This window comes from Hemicordylus capensis, chromosome 1 (assembly GCF_027244095.1).
Source record: "Hemicordylus capensis ecotype Gifberg chromosome 1, rHemCap1.1.pri, whole genome shotgun sequence".
NCBI lineage: Eukaryota > Metazoa > Chordata > Lepidosauria > Squamata > Cordylidae > Hemicordylus > Hemicordylus capensis.
Window position 1 is genome coordinate 101,973,594 of NC_069657.1, and position 21,697 is coordinate 101,995,290.

The 21,697-nt window shown below is 39.9% G+C and overlaps 1 protein-coding gene across 7 annotated transcripts in view; it reads left to right on the forward strand.

Moving 5' to 3' along the window:
* The window catches only part of NELL1 (neural EGFL like 1), a 768,366-nt gene that overhangs the window by 137,113 nt on the left and 609,556 nt on the right, over positions 1-21,697 (forward strand). For all 7 annotated transcript variants that reach the window (XM_053266636.1, XM_053266637.1, XM_053266634.1 and 4 more), the window contains exon 4: positions 14,211-14,381. In XM_053266636.1, the coding sequence (XP_053122611.1) occupies positions 14,211-14,381 (171 nt within the window). The remainder of the gene's footprint in view (positions 1-14,210; positions 14,382-21,697) is intronic.

A 21,697-nucleotide genomic window follows, 5' to 3' on the forward strand; every position in this document is an offset into this window, starting at 1 on the left:
GTTTTGGACTGACTGAGATTTGCCCATAATTTGAAAACCTGAATGAATGGCAACTCAGAATCTCTTGGTCTGTCACTCATCGTTAAAATGCGAATGGTGGTCTACTTGGTTGTTACAGAATCAATATAATAAAGAAATAAGAATATTATGAAACTTTTAAGTGTGTTCTATAATGCCGGCACTAAAGAACGAGGCATATCCATCATGGCTTTTCACCTATGGGGCGGAGTTCATGAATAAACTTCTAGATTTTTAGTATGGTGACCAGAGTCCATCTACTGTAGTTCTGCACATCTGCAACAAGTGCCATAAATGAATGGGAGCTTTGGGAAGCAATAGCTATCCCCTGTACCACATAGTAAAGAGGTTTCAAAACTGGATAAAGTTTCAAAGCCCACCTTTGATATAGTACAGGAGTGTGCTGCTTGTGGGAGTGGGGGAGGGGCAGCAAACAACCTCTGTATAAATCTGGAATAATTGTTGTATGTGGACTGTACAGGTGGCCTTCATTATTTGCAGGGGTTCTGGTCTTGTCTATAGGTGTGAATAAAAAGGACCAAAAAACAAGGGTGGCAGAAATAAGAGAAGAAAAGGATAGTACCTTATTCTCCAGGTCTCTTGCAATACCCTGCATAACCCCGAAAATGGTCGAATATTTGCCAATATATATATTTTAAGAGCCACAAAATGGCTCTCTGCTGGGAAATGGTGCCTGGAAATGACATTGGACATCATTTCTGGGTCATTTCTGGCCACTGAAAATTGTGGATATGTGAATTTTGCCTATTTTTCTAACCATGGATAATGAAACTGGGTCTCTGACCCAGTCGTGGATATGCGAAACCATGGATATGGAGTCTGCAGATAATGAGAGCCACCTTTGTCCAGTGTATCTTCAAATACCTTCAGTGTTATATGTTGCTGTTATGGATATAATGAAAAGCCAATCTTTATTGTAATTGGCCCTATCCACCCCCAGAACAGTACTTCCAGTGATTGTTGCTGGTGTCTATCTTATGTTTTGTTTTAGAATGTGAGCTCTTTGGGGACAGGGAGCCATCTTATTTATTTATTTATTTCTCTGTATAAACCGCCCTGAGCCATTTTTCGAAAGGCGGTATAGAAATCGAAATAACAACAACAACAACAACAACAACCCCCAGTGAGGCACTACCTTGGCGTGGTTGTGGGGCTTGAGTGCTCTGAGGAAGGTGAGAGCTATGCCAGAGGTCCAACCATACTGGACAGGTCTCACCAGAGGAGCCAGACAAAGAGTGCCTTTCCTATCAACTATATGGTGAGACGTAACTTTAATAAATCTATACCGGATCGGTCGTCGCCCGGGTCAACAAGGACCGCGCCAGGTGCTGAAGTCCCTGGACATCTGGTGGCAAGTGGGCAACAGGACTCAGGATCTTCAGTTGAGCAACCAGGGCTGAAGACAGCAAAGTTACTGGAAGACACGTCGCTTAACCGGAAAAAAATATACGAAAAATGCCAACAAGGAAATAATGATCTGCTATTACAAGTCTAGTCCAACTAGAACAGGTTATTTAAAAAGAATGTACCAAATTTGGAAAGAGAAGCATCCAGACACAGAAATCACAGAACAAAGGCTAGCAGACAAGAGAAGATTCATAATAAGAAATAAAGTATTCACAGAAGTTGAGCTGGAAGAACTGCAAAGAGCAATACAGGCTCAAGATATGGTTGAAGAATTACCACCAACTGAAGAAGTTTCTCAGGCACAGGTGGAGGAGGTGTTGGAAATAGAGGATACCACTGTTGCTGAACTGTATCAAAATCAAAACCAGGCAACTTCCCCTTTGCCATCACCTCAAAAACCCGAATGTCATTTAACAGAAAAGCCGTCATAAACAACTATCAAAACAGTTCAATCACATTTTGCAAGGAGGTGAAATTGAACAATGGCTAACAACTGGGAAAACTCATCTCATCATGAAAGACCCAGCAAAAGGTGCAGTTCCAAGTAATTATAGACCAATAACCTGCCTGCCAACCATTTTCAAATTATTAACTGGAATAATAGCAGATGAAGTCATGCAACACTTATTAACTAACAAACAGCTTCCAGTTGAACAGAAAGGAAATTGCCCGAACACCAGAGGCACAAAAGACCAGCTGCTGATTGACAAAATGGTTTTAGAAAATTGCAAGAGAACAAAAATCAATCTAAGTGTTGCATGGATTGACTACAAGAAATCCTTCGATTCATTGCTTCACACATGGATACTAAAATGTTTAGAAACAACTGGTGTCAGCAAAAACATTCAGATATTTATAAAAAAAAGCAATGAGCATGTGGAGTACACAGTTATCAATGGCGAGACACTTGTACAGGTTAGCATTAGAAGAGGCATTTTCCAAGGGGACTCACTATCCCCTCTGTTGTTTGTAATCACCATGACCCCACTTTCACAAATACTAAACAAAACAGGCCTCGGATACCAAACATCTAAAATATCAAGTAAAATCAACCATCTGCTGTACATGGACGATCTGAAGTTGTATGGAAAGTCCCAGTCAGAAATTGAATCACTGCTAAACACTGTCCGTATATTCAGTAGCGATATAGCAATGGAGTTTGGACTAGACAAGTGTGCTGCATTAATAATGAAAAGAGGGAAAATAAGAAAAACAGAAGGAATAGAACTGCCCAATGGAAGCAAGATCAAGAACCTGGAAGAGAAAGAACATTACAAATACTTGGGCATTCTCCAGGCTGATAACATTGCACACACTGAAGTTAAAAGCAAAATTGGAAGTGAATACATCAGGAGAGTTAGAAAAATCCTCAAGTCCAAACTCAATGGCGGGAGCACCATACAAGCCATAAACACCTGGGCTATACCTGTTATCAGATACACTGCAGGAATAATAGACTGGACCCAGGCAGAGCTAGAGACGCTAGATCGTAAGACCAGGAAAATCATGACCATCAATCATGCTCTGCACCCCCGCAGTGATGTCGATAAGCTATACCTCCCTTGCAGCTCAGGTGGAAGAGGAATGCTGCAAGTCCATCAAACAGTAGAGGAGGAGAAAAGAGGCCTTGAAGAATATATCAAGGACAGTGAAGAAGTTGCAATTCCAATGGTCAATAACGCGAAACTATTCAACACCAATGAAAGAAAGCAGGCCTACAAGAAAGAACAAGTCAAGAACTGAGCAGAAAAATAAACCACTGCATGGTCAATATTTGCACAATATAAGTGGAAAATCAGACATCACCAAGACCTGGCAATGGCTTAAGAATGGTTACTTGAAGAAAGAAACAGAGGGTTTAATACTGGCTGCACAAGAACAGGCACTAAGAACAAATGCAATAAGAGCAAAAGTCGGAAAATCCACCACAAACAGCAAGTGCCGCCTTTGTAAAGAAGCAGATGAAACAGTGTACCACCTAATCAGCTGTTGTAAAAAGACTGCACAGACTGACTACAAACAAAGGCATGACAAGGTAGCAGGGATGATACACTGGAACATCTGCAAAAAATACAATCTACCTGTAGCCAAGAATTGGTGGGACCATAAAATTGAAAAAGTTGAAGAAAATGAAGATGTAAAAATATTATGGGACTTCCGACTACAAACAGACAAACATCTGCCACACAATACACCAGATATAACTGTAGTTGAGAAGAAAGAAAAACAAGTCAAAATAATCGACATAGCAATACCAGGGGGTAGCAGAATAGAAGAAAAAGAAATAGAAAAAAAACACAAAATACAAAGATCTACAAATTGAAATTGAAAGGCTGTGGCAGAAAAAGACCCAAATAATCCCAGTGGTAATTGGCGCCCTGGGTGCAGTTCCAAAAGACCTTGAAGAGCACCTCAACACCATAGGGGTCACAGAAATCACCATCAGCCAATTACAAAAAGCAGCTTTACTGGGAACAGCCTATATTCTGCGACGATATCTATAACAATTGACAATAAAATTCTGGCATCCCAGATCCTTGGGAAGGACTCGATGTCTGGATAAAACAAACCAGTCAATAACACCTGTCTGACTGTGTAAACAAGATAATAATAATAATAATAAATGTCTGAAACTGTTTGAATACTTCAATGTCATAAAAAGCCAGGATCTATAATCAGTGTTAGAAGCTGTCTTATGCCAACTGTGGCTTGCTGTAATGTCTGAATTCACAAACCTTTGACAAACTACAGTTGGGACCACTGCCTGCCTCAGTAGGTTGCTGCACAATGGAGATGGGAGTAACCTTGTTAGGGAAACTAAAACAGGCAAACGGCTCTAAAGATAGATTGCCTGTTGTACATAGCCCTAGTCAGACATTATATTCAATCCATGAACCATAGTACACTTCTGGTCTGCATTCAAGAGAACCTGTACATAGATTCACTTTTAAAATGAATCCATGTAGAGTCATTCACACAAAAACATGTGCATGTGTACAGATACCTGTAAACACATATAACATGATGTCTGAGTAGGACTTTTCTCCATGGTATGAGTTCTTAGCAATGGTTAGTAGAAATCATGATTTTCATGTGATGTTAGAACCAGGCTATTGAATGGTGTGATCTTGCACACAACCACAGTGTGTTAAGTTCTTGATAATAAGGTAAACATAATTACACTTAGAAAAGATTTTGGATAAAACAATAAACTTCAGCAGAGAAATGTTATCCTTGCATAACAAGACTTATGTGTGAGATATAGAGGGGTCTATATTTTAAAGAAACAGTTAGCTGATTTTAGGATGACAATGAGAACTATTTCTGAAGATCAGCATCATTTTATACTTTAAATTCTGAATGTGTTATAATTCCAACACCCAGGCTGAATTAACAGGGTTTTCCCTTGCTTTCTTCACTTTGACACTTTGTAAGTTGAGTAGGAGGCTAATCTAAAATGAATATGTATCCAGTGCAGTAATTATATACAAGTAAAATGGATACTTAAGAATTATCATTCTTTGCTGGCCTCCTGTTGCTAGACATGCATTATATGCCAAGTCAGAAGGCAGTGCTACTTACCTAAGAACATTATTGTTATTATATTTGTAATGTATTGTTATGGCAATTATTGTAAGGATTATTGCCTACTTTTAAAGAGTGGGGTTCTCATATCTGCTGTTTGCTAATATGTGCTGTTATAACACTGCATCTTTCTATTTTAATTCTGCCTCCTTTCAATTGCATTATAGCCATTTCTTCATCCAGTCATTAGTTAGTGCTGACAAATGGTGACTGCCAGTGAAATACCTTTGTTCCTCTTGCCTTGATTAGTCAATTAGGATGGTGTTAAAAAACAACCATAGCAACATTTGGTGGTGATTTAAATACTTCCAAGTGCTTAAGGTTGAGTGGCATTGTACTGCTGAAAAGGCTGATTTTGATGGGCAGTCTCCTTCAGGCTTTAGATGCACTGTTACATTTTGCCTTATTGACCGCATTCAGGACATTTATTTTCATCAGACACTGAGGGTTGTAAGACCTGGCTTGTTTTCTTTTTTGTTTTTGTCCCTGTAGGGAACCTGGAGACATCTTGTTTCTTATTTTGCCTAAAATAGCTATAAGAACTTGAAAGAAGAAATGAAGGTTAAATAATAAGGTTTTTCTATTCCTTTGTGAGTTCGCAGTTTGTTGTCTTCTACTCACCTTGTGTTGTGCTTGCTTGTCAACTCAGACATAAAAGAGCTAGAAATGATATAAGCCAAACATACAACATCCAAATATAACCCATTTCTATAAAATAATCTCTGCATCAGGATGTGATAATGGCCACTAGCTTGAGTGGCTTTAAAAGGGGCTTAGACAAATTCATGGAGGACAGGTCTATCAATGGCTACTAGTATGGTGGCTATAGGCCACCTCCAGCCTCAAAGACAAGATGCCTCTAAATACCAGTTGCATGGGACCAACAGCAAGAGAGAGGGCATGCCCTCCCCTCTTGCCTGTGGGAGGCATCTGGTGGCCCATTCGATGGATGCTGGACTGGATGGGCCTTGGGCCTGATCCAGCAGAGTTGTTCTTATGTTCCTATGTAATCTGATATAGTCCATTTCATGTAAGAATATGCAGGAATGTCTAATACTTAAAATATTATGAGTTTCTAGATTTAGGCTAGCAATGCTATCCACCTCCAGTGACTGTTGCTGGGGTCTATCTTGTGTTTCTTTTTAGATTGTGAGCCCTTTGGGGACAGGGATCCAACTTATTTATTTATTATTTCTCTGTGTAAAATGCCCTGAGCCATTTTTGGAAGGGTGGTATAGAAATCGAATGAATGAATGAATAAATAAATGCTGGGGCCCTGGCTAGCAGGGCCCGCCTCAGGCCCACAGCCCCCGCCCTTCACAGTTCAGCTTTTTCATGTTCTCTTCCTGTGTGTTAGGCAGTTAGTCAGCAATCCATTCACCAGTGTCAGGCAGTGTGGAGGACCAGGGGGCACTAAAGAATTGATCCAGGGCATGTGCCCAAGTGGCCCAGTGCTCCTGAAGTTGGACAAAAATCTGTTTCTTTACTTTATGCTTGCTTTACTTGTCAGATTTTGGGCAAAGAATTCAACATCAAAAATTAACCTCCTTGTGGAGACGGAAACTTCGGACATGGTTTAATTTGTGCCCTCAAATTGCTTTTCTGTTCAAAGTTTTGTGGATGAGAGACATGCTTGTTTTTCATGCAAAAGAAAAAATCACTTCACTTCCATATGGCATTTACTTTTTACACCTTGTCAATTACAGGTAGCAGAGGCGTATCTAGGGAAAATAGCGCCGAGGGCAAACACTGAAATTACGCCCCCTGTCCAAACATCTGACACCCATCTTTGAGATAACTTTACCATAATATCAGCTGAGAAATACAAGTCAGGCTCATTAATCTTTTAATCTTTCAAAAACTATTTTAGCAGTGGACTTAGCCAGACCAACAAATGCTGGAAAACTACAAATTTCAGTATGCTGGGGCTCATGAAATACCCAAATACTATGTGGAGGTGTACTTGGAAAACTAAACAGAAGTGCCTGTCTAATTCTCTACTATGTATTGTAGCATCACCATTACATAAGTTTTAAAAATAAATGGAGAATTTGACTTTTCCCAGATACTCTGTAAATAATTAAAGGATATGCAGAGTAAACTGTGTCACTGCTTGGAATATATTCTAGTCTTTCAGAAAGACAGTTAAAATGAGAGAAAGAGAGCAAGAAACTCCCAGTGGGCCTTAATATTAAGGATTTCACACTGATTCAAAGACAAATTCACCATTAATAGCCATATTAACAAGACATCACATTTAACTCACTTATCACAAGAAGCAAAGTAAGAGCAAATGAATACAATCCTAGCTCATAAGCATCAGCTCAGTATTCACAAGCCCTGATTCTCTGTACATAGTGCCAATCTGAATATGTGTACAGTGACATATTATATATTATTATTTTTTTACCTGTAGCCCCTTCGGGGTGCTTGATAAAGGCTAGGGGGGTGGCAAAGGTTCCTCCCCCCCCCCACTGGCCTCTAGGGCCTCGCAGGGACCATTTGAGCATGTGCAGTGGCCATTTAAAAAAAATCTTTTTTTTAAAAATGGCCACTGAAAACAAAATGGCCACAGCGCATGCTCAAATGGCCTCTGCAAGGCCTGGCATGACCTAGGGCCTCACAGAGGCCATTTGAGCATGCACAGTGGCCATTTTGTTTTTGGCAGCCATTTTTAAAAAAATAATAATTTTACATAATGGCGCCCCCCCTTCAAGTGGCGCCCAGGGCACGTGCCCTGCCTGCCCTACCCCTAGATACGTCCCTGATATGCTAGCAAGATGTGATGCTGGTGGTTGGAGACTGGAATGTCAAATCTGGAAATGGTAAGCAGGAAAATGCAGTCGGACTATATGACCTAGGAAAAAGAAATGAAGCAGGAGAACGAAGTGCTCATGTACAAGTTCCAAGTCAAGCTAGGGCTTGGTTCAGAACGTGGTTTGCTGGAGATGTAGTATTTATGAGGGGACATTGTCACATATGGTTCGGTCATGCCCAATTATTGCATCTTTTTTGGATGAAGTGCATAGAATTGTAAATAAGACATTGCAATTATCATTGTTTTTTAAAGACAGTTATGTTCTCCAGGGATATATTCCCAGGATATGGAATTTAACACTCTATCAAGAACTATGGATTCTTCGTGCTTGGGGAGTGGCCGAAAAGGTCATAATTCAACATTGGAAAAGTAGATTTACCCCAGAACTTCAACTTTGGATTACCGAAATGTGTTTGTTATCTGCATTTGAACTGGGATTTTTTTCCACTGTTTAGGCAAAGAAGAAGAGTTTCAAGCTTTATGGTCAAAATTTAATGAATCGTATGTGCTTTAGAAGGTGATTACATATATATGTATTGTTTGTCTGTGTCCCCCCCTTTCCTTTCTCCCCCCTTTTTTTGTCGAGAGGTGAAAAGGAACTTAATAAAAGCATTTAAAATCTAAAATACGTCTGCTGCCTAAAAAAAAATAATGGAAAAAAAAAAGTTCAAAGTCAAGGTAAATGGGAAAATCAAAGCTATCCAGTTTCCACAATATGATCTTCAGAATGTACCCACCATTTTAAAGGAGAACATCAGGAACTGGTTTGAAGTTCTGAACCTCACTGATAGAGAACCAGAGGAACTGTGGAATGAATTCAAAGAAGTTGTTAAGAACGAATGTGAAAACAGACTGCCAGAGACCAAGAAACAGAAGAAAGCAAAATGGATATCAGTGGTGGAAATTGCCAAGAAGAGGAGAGAAACCAAAGTCAGTGGATATCAGTGGTGGAAATTGCCAAGAAGAGGAGAGAAACCAAAGTCAAGAAAGATAAAGACGTCAGGAAGGAACTTAATAGGGAATTTCAGAAAGCTGTTAGAGACAAGGAACAGTACTACAGTGATATCTGTAAAGACCTTGCGGAAGGAAATAGGCAAGGAAAAACAAAGAAAGTTTTACAAAAGATCTCTGAACTCAAGAGGTTCCAACCTTGAATTTGTACATTAAGGGATGCCAAAGGACAGGTAATAACTGATTCCGAGAAGATCAGAGATGAAAAGAGTATACTGAAAATCTGTACAGCAGGGACATCAACATCCAAGGTACTCTTGAAGATATTCCTTACTTGCAAGAACCTCTAGTACAGGAAGATGAAGTTAGATCAGCATTCTGGTCATTACCAAGTTGGAGGCTACAGGAATTGATGGAATAGCTACAGAAATATGGCAGGCAACAGAAGAAGAATCAGTCAAGACTGTAACCAAACTATGTCAGCAAATCTGGAGAACAACACAGTGGCCAACTTATTGGAAGAGGTCAGTCTACGTACCCCTACCAAAGAAAGGAGATTTAACAGAATTTCACATGCTAGCAAAATAATGCTCAGGATCATCCAATGCAGATTAGAGCCCTGTGTGGAAAGGGGAATGCTGGATGTTTAAGATGGTTTCAGTAAAGGCTGAGGAACAAGAGACATTATTGCTGATGCACACTGGATGATTGAGAAAATCCAAAGAATACCAAAACTACAGAAAAGCCTTCGATTGCATTGACTATGCCAAGTTGAGGAATACTTTTAGGAAAATGGGCATCCCAGAACATCTCATTGTTTACATGGAGAACCTATACACATGACAGGAAGCCACAGTCCAGACAGAACATGGTGAAACAGATTGGTTCCAGATTGGCAAAGGAGAAAGACAAGGCTGTATATTTTCTCCTTATTTATTCAACTCATATGCTGAACATATATTGAGGGAAGCTGAGGAAGATGAGTGTGGTTTTAAAATTGGAGGAAGAAACATCAATAACCTGTACACTGAGGTCACCACTCTGCTACCTGAGAATGTGCATGATCTGCAAGCTCAAGTAATTAAAGTCAAGGAGCACAGTGAAAAAATGGGACTACAATTAAATGTAAGGAAGACTAAACTAATGACAACGGGTATAGCAACTAGCCTCAGAATTGATCATAGAGACATTGAAGTGGTGGATAGCTTCTGCCTTTTAGGATTGATCGTCAACAGTAAAGGATCCAGCAGTCAAGAAATATGTGGCAGACTAGTACTTGGTAGGGCTACAATGAAAGCCTTGGAAAGGATATTTAGATGCCATGATGTGTCTATACCTGCAAAGATTAGAATTGTTTGGACAATGTTTTTTCCTGTGACACTCTGTAGATGCGAAAGGGCCAAAAATACTACATTTACCCGTCCGGGGCGGTGATGAGGGAGGCCGGTGGGGGGAGGGGGAATCCTCATGGAGAACCCCCCCCCCCGCTGCCTACAGCAAGCCCCCACAATGGGGCTACAGGTATTTATTATGCATTTTAAATTTTTTCAAAAAAATTGCGGACCCCCACTGGACCGGGGGGGGGGGTTCTATGGGGGTCGGACCGAACTGGTCTGGTTCAATTCGAGGCCGGTCTGGCCTCTAACTGAGCCAGGCCAGACGGTTCTGTGCACACCCCTACTATGTGGTTGCTAAGAGTCAACACTGACTTGATGGCGCTTAATCAATTAATATGAGGGTAATTGGAATCACCTATTATTACAGCTCTGTCTTTCTTTGACTGTTCTCTGACTTGCTTCTTCATCTCCAGGTAACTCTCAGTGTTTTGATCGACTCTTCCTCTGCCTCTTCTTTACTGGTTGGCTGATGTATTTTCCGTACTGTTGAGCCAGGCCTGATCTTGAGCACTAGTTAGGGTTGACCTAATGTTAAGCACTAGTCAGGAGGAGGCAGGGATACTGCATGACACTCCTTCCCTTTCCTTTCTGGAGAGAGCTCGTACTTGCTTGAAGCCTGGATAAGTTCTCCAATCAGGAGCCAGCCTCCTATGTGGTGTGATGGGACGAGTGGAGAATGACAAGCTAGGCAGCTGTCCCTGCTGCCTTGGGGCCCTGGGCCATTTGTCCCTCTCCTTGTTCAAGTATAGTTACACCTGACACTACAGTATATGTTGTCTGAAGACATTATGTAATGTCTTCTGCTGATCCTTCCAGAGGTGGTTCATTATCCTTTAACAACCAAAAATGCATGTTTTGCTCAATTCTTTGGAAGAGGGATTACAAATAGCTTTTCTTCCACCTTACAGGATTGTACATTTGACTCTTTTAAAACCTGAGGGAATAACATGACATGACTGGGCTGTCTTTCATGTGTCTTCCTGTTAGCAGGTTGCGGGATGGGTACTGCAGGATGAGTTGTGCTCAATAATAAAAGGAGTTCATGGGAGAGGACTGCTTGCTGAACTGTGCCTTAACTCATAGTTGGGTGTTCACTGCATCTCTCTCACTTCTTGACTGCAGATTTTTTGGGAAGGGGAAAATGTTGCTAAAGCAACTAACTGCAGGGATGTATGGGGTGTGTGTGTGTGGGGGGGCAAGGTTCAGTACTCTTCTCTTGCATTCTTCTTTTACTGCTAAGTAAGACCTACCAGCCTCACTCTATATATGAGTGGTGGGAACAGATTATGAACAGTGTGCTGTCATGTCTACTTTGGCCCCAAGAAAAAACCCTCATAAGTGTGTCTACAATGGGAAACTCCTGTGCCAAATCTCAACTGCTGAGACGTGCCAGTTGGTCCTTGGTTGCCAAAACAGTGAAACAGTTAAGGAAAAAGTGAAATTTGTGAAAACATAACTTATTAGCAGGTCAGTTTTTGTGGGTTGTAGCTAATAGCATTTCCCCTCACTTTTTCAAAATAGCCCTTCAGCAAAATTGGTTACTCACTGAAGTAATAGGTTGTTGACTTCCCCCATACAATTGCTCTTTGTCCCTTCCCCCTGCCTTACTTTAGAATTGTGTTTTTCTTCTTCTGTGAAACTTATCTGAAGAACAGAAAGAATCCTACCAAGTGATTTCTTTTTGTGCCTTGACAAGAGATGGCAATTATAGAACGTTTAAGATACTAAATAGTGCTTCACTGACAGCACTTGCCTTATTGCTTTCTTTTGACAGCGAAGTACTAGAAGATCTTGCAGCTTCTTAAGCCTGACAGTGTTTCTTGCTGAGTGACAGCAAAACTAAAATAGTTATTTTTAAATCATTTTAGGGTGTGTGTAGTTAGGGCTCCCTTTATCAACTCTCCTCTATCCTTTTATTGAGAACCAAGTTGCCATTTCCTATTGTTTTTCTTTTGTTGAATAAGAGAAGCAACATCCCTCTGGTTTTGCATTTTCAGTAATGTTTTTTAATTTCTCTCTGGATAGTTTGCTGGGTGTGGGTTGCATTTATGTATTTTGTGGGCGGTTTTAAAGTCTTTTTTCAAATTGGTGTGGGGCAGATATGTGCAGCTTTCATTCCTGTTCTAAAAAATCTGGATGTGTTATTGTTTCTGAATCCAGCACTTCCATTTGTTCAAATCGCAACCTGTGAAAAAGCTAGGATTTCCAGCCAAGATTCCCAGTTTGATATCCTGGCTTATTTACAAACTCTGGTTAGAATAACCTGAGATTTGCCTAATTTGGCCAGAATGACAATTACCAGTTTTGTTTTAAACCAAGAACAGCATCAGCAAATTTCCTTCCCACATGTGTGACAGGGAAGCAGGAATGAATGAGCCTGAGACTCATGATAGTTATATACCAAATCATAGTTTAATCAGATAAATCATTGCTTAATCATGTTTTCGCATGATGTCTGAACAGGCCTATATATGTATTTAGTTGGTTAGGCGATAGGAACTTATTTTTGTTCCTTTCTGTTGCCAGACATGCATTTGTGCACAACTTCCTAGTCAGTAATTTATTGCATGAACAAGTCTGACGGGTTTCCATTTCACAGTGCATACAGTATTTTTGTGTGGAATTAATTGTAACTGATATATATTACTGAGCATTCTATGTCTGTGTTCCTGTCAAAAGTACACTAGCCTTTTGTGATAGAGGAAGCAGTTCAGACAGACTGATGTAAGAATAATGAACAGCAATTCACCTTTGAAGGGAACTGTCAGTTGTTCCCTTGACATGATTTTTTTATTACAATAATCCCTTGTCAACCACGGTTTTGAGTGTATGTGAATGACTTGCCAATCGTGACCCAAGTATCTGCGATTGGTGAGGTTTTTTAGTGATTTTTTTGGGGGGGAGTTGAGCAATTTGGGGGGGTTCAGAGGTTCGATCTGCTCATTCCTCTTGGTGACCATTGCTGACCTTGCTGTCACTTTCCAATTTAGAATGCTTTTGAGTGATTTTTGGGAGTTCAAAAAATTTCCAGAGGTTCGATCTGTTCATTCTTCTTGGCGACTCTTGATATTACAGGATGTTTTGGTGATTTTTTTTGGTAGCATTTTGGGGGGTATTTTTTCCTTTACTTTTAGGTCTTTTTGTGGTCATGGGTCCCCCTAATCCCTGTTTCCCATGGACTTTAATACCTCCCCAACTGTGAATTTACCAACGGCGAGGTTTTGCCAGAACAGAACTCTAGCGGTTGGTGAGGGATCTCTTACTTTTATTTACTTGAGAAGCTGCAAGAGAGAAAGATGCCAGTCCAACCCATTGCAACCAAGAGGGCTCTTGGGTGATAAGGTGCAGGAGATGTTTCACCTGCAGCAAAAACAGTCTTGAGCAGTGTTCCCTGTAACAGGGATTGTTGACTATACTGGTATTGTTGACTACAGCTCCAGCATCCTCAGCTGCAATGGCTTTTGGCTGGGGGTTATGGGAGCTGTAATTGTCAACATCTGGGAATTCCTGTTGCAGGGAACACTAGTGTTGAGAAGGTAAATGAACAGCTCCTAGCCTCAATAAGCAGGCTCAGACTCCAGGTTCTTTTTGGAGGCACTGGCTGACATCCAGACTAATGCTACATGTTCCAAATAATGTTTTGCATGTGCAATGGAGGAGGGACAATTGTTGCTGACCCCCCTTCCTTCTGCAGCCTAAAAGAGTGTCTCCCTAAAATATGTCTCTGAGCATCTCACAGACCTCAGGTACATATCTTTGAGAGGCACAGAGGTGGCCAGAGTGGAGAAGAGAATGAGTCAAAATAGCCTCTCATTTTATTTCCCACACAAAACATTATTTGGCACATGTAGCATCAGTCTGCATGTCAGCCAGTATTCTGGGTGATAAAGCTGAAATCCTGAATATGGCTAAAATATTTATTAACTGCATCAGTTTTGGTTAAGTCATGGAACACACATTGTAATGATGTACATTTAGCAAAATGGAGCTGATTCTTCTTGTTTTACATGCAGTTACTTTGAATTGGAAAGCAGTGGCCTGAGAGATGAAATAAGATATCACTACAGATTTAACGGGAAGTCCAGAACAGAGGTATTTCCGTATCGGCTAGCAGATGGACAGTGGCACAAGATTGCATTGTCACTGAGCGCATCCCACATCCTACTTCATGTGGACTGCAATAGGTAAGGTGTTTCGTTTATCTGTCTCTAATAGCTCTCCACTCCTCAGACAAAACTTATCATTGGATGAAATCTTGAATAAAGTTTTTTGTGTTCTAAAGCCTCTATTTAAAACCTGAGTAAGAGAGAACACAGTGTTAGAATAAAACAGTAAGCTGTGATTATGAACAAAAGGCTGATTTCTGATTGGGGAGGGGGTATTAAATATATTTCCATGTTCTGTAGGTATGAGCTGAAATTATGTATGTCTTGATTACATTTAAGTGCAATGTATTATGCTGTCTGTTTCTTCACTCAGCATGCCTCGAAACCCAAAGACATAATTGTAGCTTTTAATTTTTGTTTTTATGTAATCAAGTATCCTTCACAAAAAATCTTTACAATCCTTTTCTAAACAGAAACAGGATTTTCCTTAATTGCTCTGAATTATACCACTGATTCTCTGCATCAAAATGTTTCTCGCTTCCTCTTTTCTAAGTGGTAGGAAGTTCAGGGCAGCCACGACAGGTTTCAGTTTCTTTGGAGAAGAGAACATTGGGCACCCATGGTATCATTTTAATAATTAACATTTTTAAATGTACAGGCAGAACAGATATGTTGAAGCCAGATCCAAGTATACAGGCATTTCTAGATTATCACTGCTCCCAAATCCTCTTTGGAAAACTTCTTAGCAATGCTGCAAGCTTCTATAAAATAGTTAATAATGCAGGTATTAGGCTACCTTGCTCACTACCTTCATATTAGGTATTTTGCACAGACTGACACTCTTTGGAAAAGGTCTCTTTTTAGATGATCTGATTTCACGTGCTTTCATGGGTTAGTTGAAATAAATGTTTTGAATTTCTTCAAATTAATAACAAAGAAGGTTCTATAACCAGTGTTCTCTCTAACTTTTTTCATCTGTGTGTGGAATGAGTTTGGTTCTGGATGGGAATATATGGATGGGGTATTCCTTCAGAGAACAGATGCTCTAGGCGCCTGTTTTTGTCAGTGCAACCTGCAAGTAGCTCGCACTGATGCACAATCCTGGCAGCCGAGTTAAGGGTGCTTAACCTGGGCTTGGCTGATTCTTAAATTTAGACTGTTTAAGCCTGGGCTTGGCTGCTTGTGAGAACCGCCTCAGTGAGTGGGCAGAGAAAGGAGCAGGGAGTAAATAACCTCTTCCCTTGTTGCTCCCAAAACAGCTGCGAAAAGGGTCTGCCGTGGCTGGCTGGGGAACTGTTTCCCCACTCCCAAATAAGGAGAAATGTCTAGAAAGGGTAATGATTGCAACTGAATTGTTTAATTCATGTATCTGAAGTAAATGTGAGAACAGGCTAAATCACACAGGCTTTGTTTCTTACCTCTAACTGCTTCTGTTTTGTTCATTTTATCTCTGAACTGTTGGTCCTCAGTGCTCCTGTACAGCTTTTACCACCTTCCAACTTTGTTCCTTATAGGAACATAGGAAGCTGCTTTATACTGAGTCAGACACTTGCTCCATCTAGCTCAGTATTTGTATATACTGACTGACAGTGGCTCTCCAAGGTTCCAAGCAGGACTCTCTCTCAGCCCTACCTGGATTGAACTTGGAACCTTCTGCATGCTTTCCCACTGACCTATAGCTTTATCCCCAAAGAGGAATATCTTGCCATGCTGGCATGTAGTCTCCCATCCAAATGCAAACCAAGGCAAACTCTGTTTTAGCAAAAAGGACAATTCATGTTCATGGCCACAAAGCCAATTTTCCTTCCTCCTGAGGGTGAAGGGCTGCTGAGTTCCTTGTAAAGTCCAGAGGACCCAAGACATTTAACAGCTGGGCAACAGGCAGACACTTAACAGGTGCAACTTTGGCTAGCATTTGAGGGGGTAAGCTGCATCTGCATCTGTTTTATTCTGCCTCTACTTAAGGTACCTGATTGACAGAAATGAAGCAAGTAATGGCCTCGCTCCAGTCTCCATTGTCACCACTGGTCCCTAGCAGCCACCAGTGGCCACCCATTCTATTTATTTATTTATATCAATGTAAACTGCTTTGGGAACTTTGATTGAAAAGATAAATATTTGTCATATTAGTATTCTTGATGCTGCCTCCACCACCTCACTTGCCAGCCAGCCTCTTTCCTTGCTGGACCAGAAAACAAAATTGGGAGGGGGCAATATTCATTTATTGAATACAGCCCCTCTCTGACGTTTCTTACGCCACCTACACCCTCCCATTAAACAAACAAAGGAATCCAGTTAAAGCAAAAAACCCTTCACTTTACAGGATAATTATGGGTGTGTCGGCTCCAACTGAGCTCCAGAAAATGAGGAGATTTAATGGCTCATGATGTTCACACCATGTGGGCATGAGATGTGATGTCCAGTTTGAGATATTGTACTGGCTTACCTAACCATAACCATGGTTATAGTTGGTTAGGTCCTCCATGCTCCAATACGCTACTTCTTAGGTTGTGTAGGTAACAGCACTCACCATATGCTCAGCTGCATGTTACCAAATTCTTCTTAAATATTGCTGTCACACTAATCTGCAGGTTTTTCTATTGCCATCAGCCAACACACAAGTAGTGCATTGGAATATGGGAGACCTAGCCAAATTGTGTTCCTATGATCATGATTTTATAAGCCAGAACTGTATCTCAGATTGGACGTCAGTTCTCATGATCTATGACGTGAACATCATGGGCTATCAAATCACCTCACTTTTTGGAACTTATTTGAAGTTTAGAAACGGATAGTTATCCTCGAAACGCAAAGTGTTTTTGTGTGTGTGTGTTTTATTTGAACAATCATATTTAACGTCTTTGGAATTATTTTATATAGGAGCAGTAATGGGATATGTTGATTGTGCATAACCCCCAATGGTAATTTTATCCATATGGTGATTATGTGATTGATTGCTTGGTGTATTTTGGAAAATGGTAACAGACAATTACTGAGATACTAGGTGCTCATTTATATTTTTGATTCTGTTTTGTATGTTGGTGGTGTTCAGCTATATAGAAATGGTTTCTTTGATGTCTATATGATCAAGTGCAATACCTGGTTGCAGCAAGATGGCTTCCCAGTGTTTTGCAAATATCAGTCTCTGCAGTAGGGAAGACTAAATGATTTATAATATAGAAAATGATAGTGTTTGTTTGGGTTGAATTTACTACTGATCAAAGATTACAGATAAAATACCTTATTAAGGTAGTGTAAATAGGTGTTTTGAGTCCATCCGTACATTATATAATGGTAGAGTCATGCAGTGTAAACAGTAACATGTAGCATTTGCATTTAATGTAAGATTGCTTTTTGTTTACTTATTTATATTGCACAATAAATAAATGAAAAACTAGCAAGCCTGTAAACACAACTGCCTGCCTGTAAGCTCTGTTCCTTGTAGTATTCCTCTGTCAGAGAAACTTGTGTTAACCATTAACTATGTAGTGGGCTGTGGCAGGAACTACTTATTAAAAAACAAAAAACAAAACTCTGAACAGGAGCCTGTTGGAGATTAAGTTCATTAAAAACTTATAAATCGATCTCTGCATAAATTGGTCGGAGTTAGAACCCACTTTGGTAAATGCATTAGAAATCTTTGTTCTCACTGACTACTGACCGAGATGATCTGCTGAACAGATTAGTATATCAAAGCTCATCTTCTATAACCCAACATGCACTGGGACTCTTGAGAGAATTGCTTTGCATTAACAAGATAGCTCCAATGAAAACTTATTGATTCCATTATTCTAAAACTGGTGATTGCCAGTTTTCTAAGGGTGAAATTGCATGATACCTCAGCAAATATGTGTTTCCAATCTGATTTTGCCAAGGTGCCATAACTATATCAGGAAGGAATGCCTGTGGGGAAGGAATCTGTAGAAGGGAGAACTTAACACTTGCTTCACCTGCCAGTACTAGACTCTTTTAGATGTCTGGTTCCCTGAACAGTTTGGGAGCCAGTTCTCAAAACAAACAAAAAGCAATCTTACATTAAATGCAAATGCTACATGTTACTGTTTACACTGCATGACTCTACCATTATATAATGTAGAGTCTAATGGATGGACTATTATACATTATATAATGTATAATGGATGGACTCAAAGCACCTATTTACACTACCTTAATAAGGTATTTGATTGATCCACAGATTAAATTACATTTAACACTATTATTTATACAAGCTTTTGATTTCAAAGATTTCTGAGTTCCCTCATTGATATTATTACAGGTAATACAGAAAACTAAATTTAAAAAAAAACAACCTCTCACTCATCTAAGCCTGTGTATAATATATTCTTAAATACTAGATATTTATACTACCAAAAAAGAAAAACCCAAGAGGGAAATTTACTGTGGTGGTAGTTGTATTTGGACTGTGGCAAGAAACAGATGTTATATAATCTGTTGGGTTCCCATTTTCCTGTTCTATCAACACTCAACCACCTTGTCCTTGTCTGGAACCATGATTTTGGTAGGTCTTCAAGCAAGACCTGCATTCCAATAAAGCCATGCTAACTGAGCAAGAGACACTTTTAAAGTGGTGATTCTCTTATATTTAGCAGGGGGAAAACAATTGGCCCTATCCAATCTCAGCACAGCATTCCTCCAGTGATTGTTGCTGGTGTCTACCTTATGTTTCACTGAATGATCCAAAGCTGTATTGTGAGAGGCAGGGTGGGGGACCCAATTTGCATGGCTTAACTGTGGTTTGCCCATGGCTTTGATGTGGCCTTGACAGGCTCCTTCCCAGATCACAAGTACAGAGAGAAATTTATCCCTCTAGTCTAGCACATTTCCAGTGCAGTTCTAGAATGGGCCCTCTATCCTCCTGGTTTAATTTAATCTCTTCTATGTGCTTTTGGATGCAGTAGTGAAAATCTTCAGGGGCAAGTTAAGATACATTCTGATGTCTTGTACACCCTGTCTTTAAAGGCTATATGTGAGGCACTGAAAAAAGATAATGAACTTGATGCTGTCTTCCTTAGAGGCTTGATAATTAACTGTGAACTCCTTCTTTTCTAATGTTGATTGATAACTCAGTTGTCTTTGACATGCTTATGTCCAGTAGTATTTTGCAGTGTTTTCTCTCTTCATGATATAAAGGCTTTCTGCATTTGTCTCATTTATGGGGTTATTAAATTCAAATCCTGTACATCTTTTCTAATACAAAGATCCAGTAAAATAATCCTAAATAACAGTCTTTCTGTGGGTTCTCATAATAACTCAAGACCACTTAAGCTTTTAAGAGTTATCACCACAATATGTCTATCGCTAAATGCCTCTTTTTACATGAATTTATATCTGTGAGTCCCAGATAGGCTATTGTGGCTCCAAATAAGTTCTGGTAACCCTCAAAATTGCTCATCAGATTACTAGGACTGGATGCTGGGATCAGTGGAGAACAAAGAGGTTCAGAGTAAAGGAAATAGACATCTTTTGCTGAGCATATTTTCTATTGCCTGCCAGCATTCTCTGGAAGTAAGTTTCTTTCATGCCCTTTTACCTGATTCTCTTCCGCAGATCTAATTCTGAAGGTAAATCGAAATCTTCTCTGCAATGGTATTCAATCGTAAAACAGTCACCACCAAATAGTAACTAAAAACAAAATGCAATATAATATTACATAATTTAGTTTAGTTTTTGTTTCTAATCCATTATAAGGCTTTATGTTGTAAGCTGACGAGTGGAATATGCACATTTCAATAAAATAAAATGCGTAGACAAGGTGGGAGATGTATGTTGCTTGTGACAAGCAATATCACAGGCAGTATCCATGTGCTAATGCCTGTGACATTGTCACAGTATATATCCATGACACTTATATAACCATGTTTCAGCTGGCACTTTCTGTTGCAGTTAATGGAGGGAGAATTTCATTTTTATGATGAAATATTGTGGCTTGTGTGCTGGAAATCTGTTTTATCCTCAGGACAATACTTGTTTAATTTTTTAAATTTACAGTACAAAAATACTTGGTAGAAAATACAGAAATATGATTGTTTAGAAAACACAACATGTTTTCTAAACAATCGTACTCACATAACCATAATAAAATATTACAGAATTCATAATACCAGCTTAGCATTAACATTAAAATCCAAATCAAATTTTATCTTGCAAAACTTGACAAGTGGACCCCACTGAGTACAGAAAGTAGGGATGTGCAGAATGGGTTCTTTTTCCGCAAATAGAACTAGCCCAGTTTGACTTGTTCAGACTTGAACAAAACCGGACCCTCCCAAAAGGCATGCTGGTCTGAGTTCGAGCCGAACTGACCCCGGCTCTAATGGAATCGGTTTGGTGGTTCGAGGGGGCATGCTTGTAAAGGGGAATCTGGTGAGGATTCCCTTTACAAGCAAAGAAAGGAATGCTACCTACGTGGGGGGGGCATACTAATGGAGCAGTGGGAGGGCACCTGTCGTCTGAGATGGCTCATTCTGACCCCTACTAACTGAGGCACCTTTTTAAAGTGGAGATTCTCTTTATTTAGCAGGGGGACAGCAACTGGCCCTATCCATCGCCAGCACAGCATCTCTCCTGTGGCTGTTGCTGCTGACTATCTTATGTTTCTTTTTTAGATTGTGATCCTTTGGGGAAAGGAAACACTTTATTTATCTATTTTTATCTATGTAAAATGCTTTGGGAATGTTTGTTGAAAAGTGGTATATAAATATTAGTCGTATTCATATTCTTGCATGGAGACCGGAACTGGACCTGGTTCGGAGAGTTTGGAGCAGCCGTGTTGCTACCGCACCGCCATCTCCATGCTGTCCTCTCGCTGCCCCTACTAGGTTTTTTAAAAGGTAGGCAAGGTTCTCTCCTTTGCTTATAAAGGGGAGTCTTCACTGGATTCCCCTTTACAAGCATGCCCCTTTGAACTGGCTTACGGTCCAGTGGAGATTAATTGAGTTCGAGATTGGCTGAAACTCAGCTGCTGCAGTCGGTTCTGTTCACTTTTCATTTTAGCAGCAGTCAAAAGGCCTGATGTTCTCAGTTTACAAGGGATATTTACAAAACATTCCAATAGAGAACCACTTTAGGCAAACTTTCAATTATTATTTTTGTCATTTTGCTCTAAATTGTCTAATGCCTACTTCCAAAATGAATCACAGGGCAACTCCATGGCATATGGAAAATGTCTGCATTTAAATCCCCATACACAGAACTCTTGTATATCTTAAATTTTAGGTGATATGTACCATTGATACAAACCTTTCAGGAAATTTTGTTTCATATTAATACAAAAAGCATTCATTGCTTGAGCACTGAAAATATTATTCCACTCTTTTTCTGTTATCTTTACCCCCAATAGGTTCACCCATCTAGTTTTGAGGTACTCACTATGT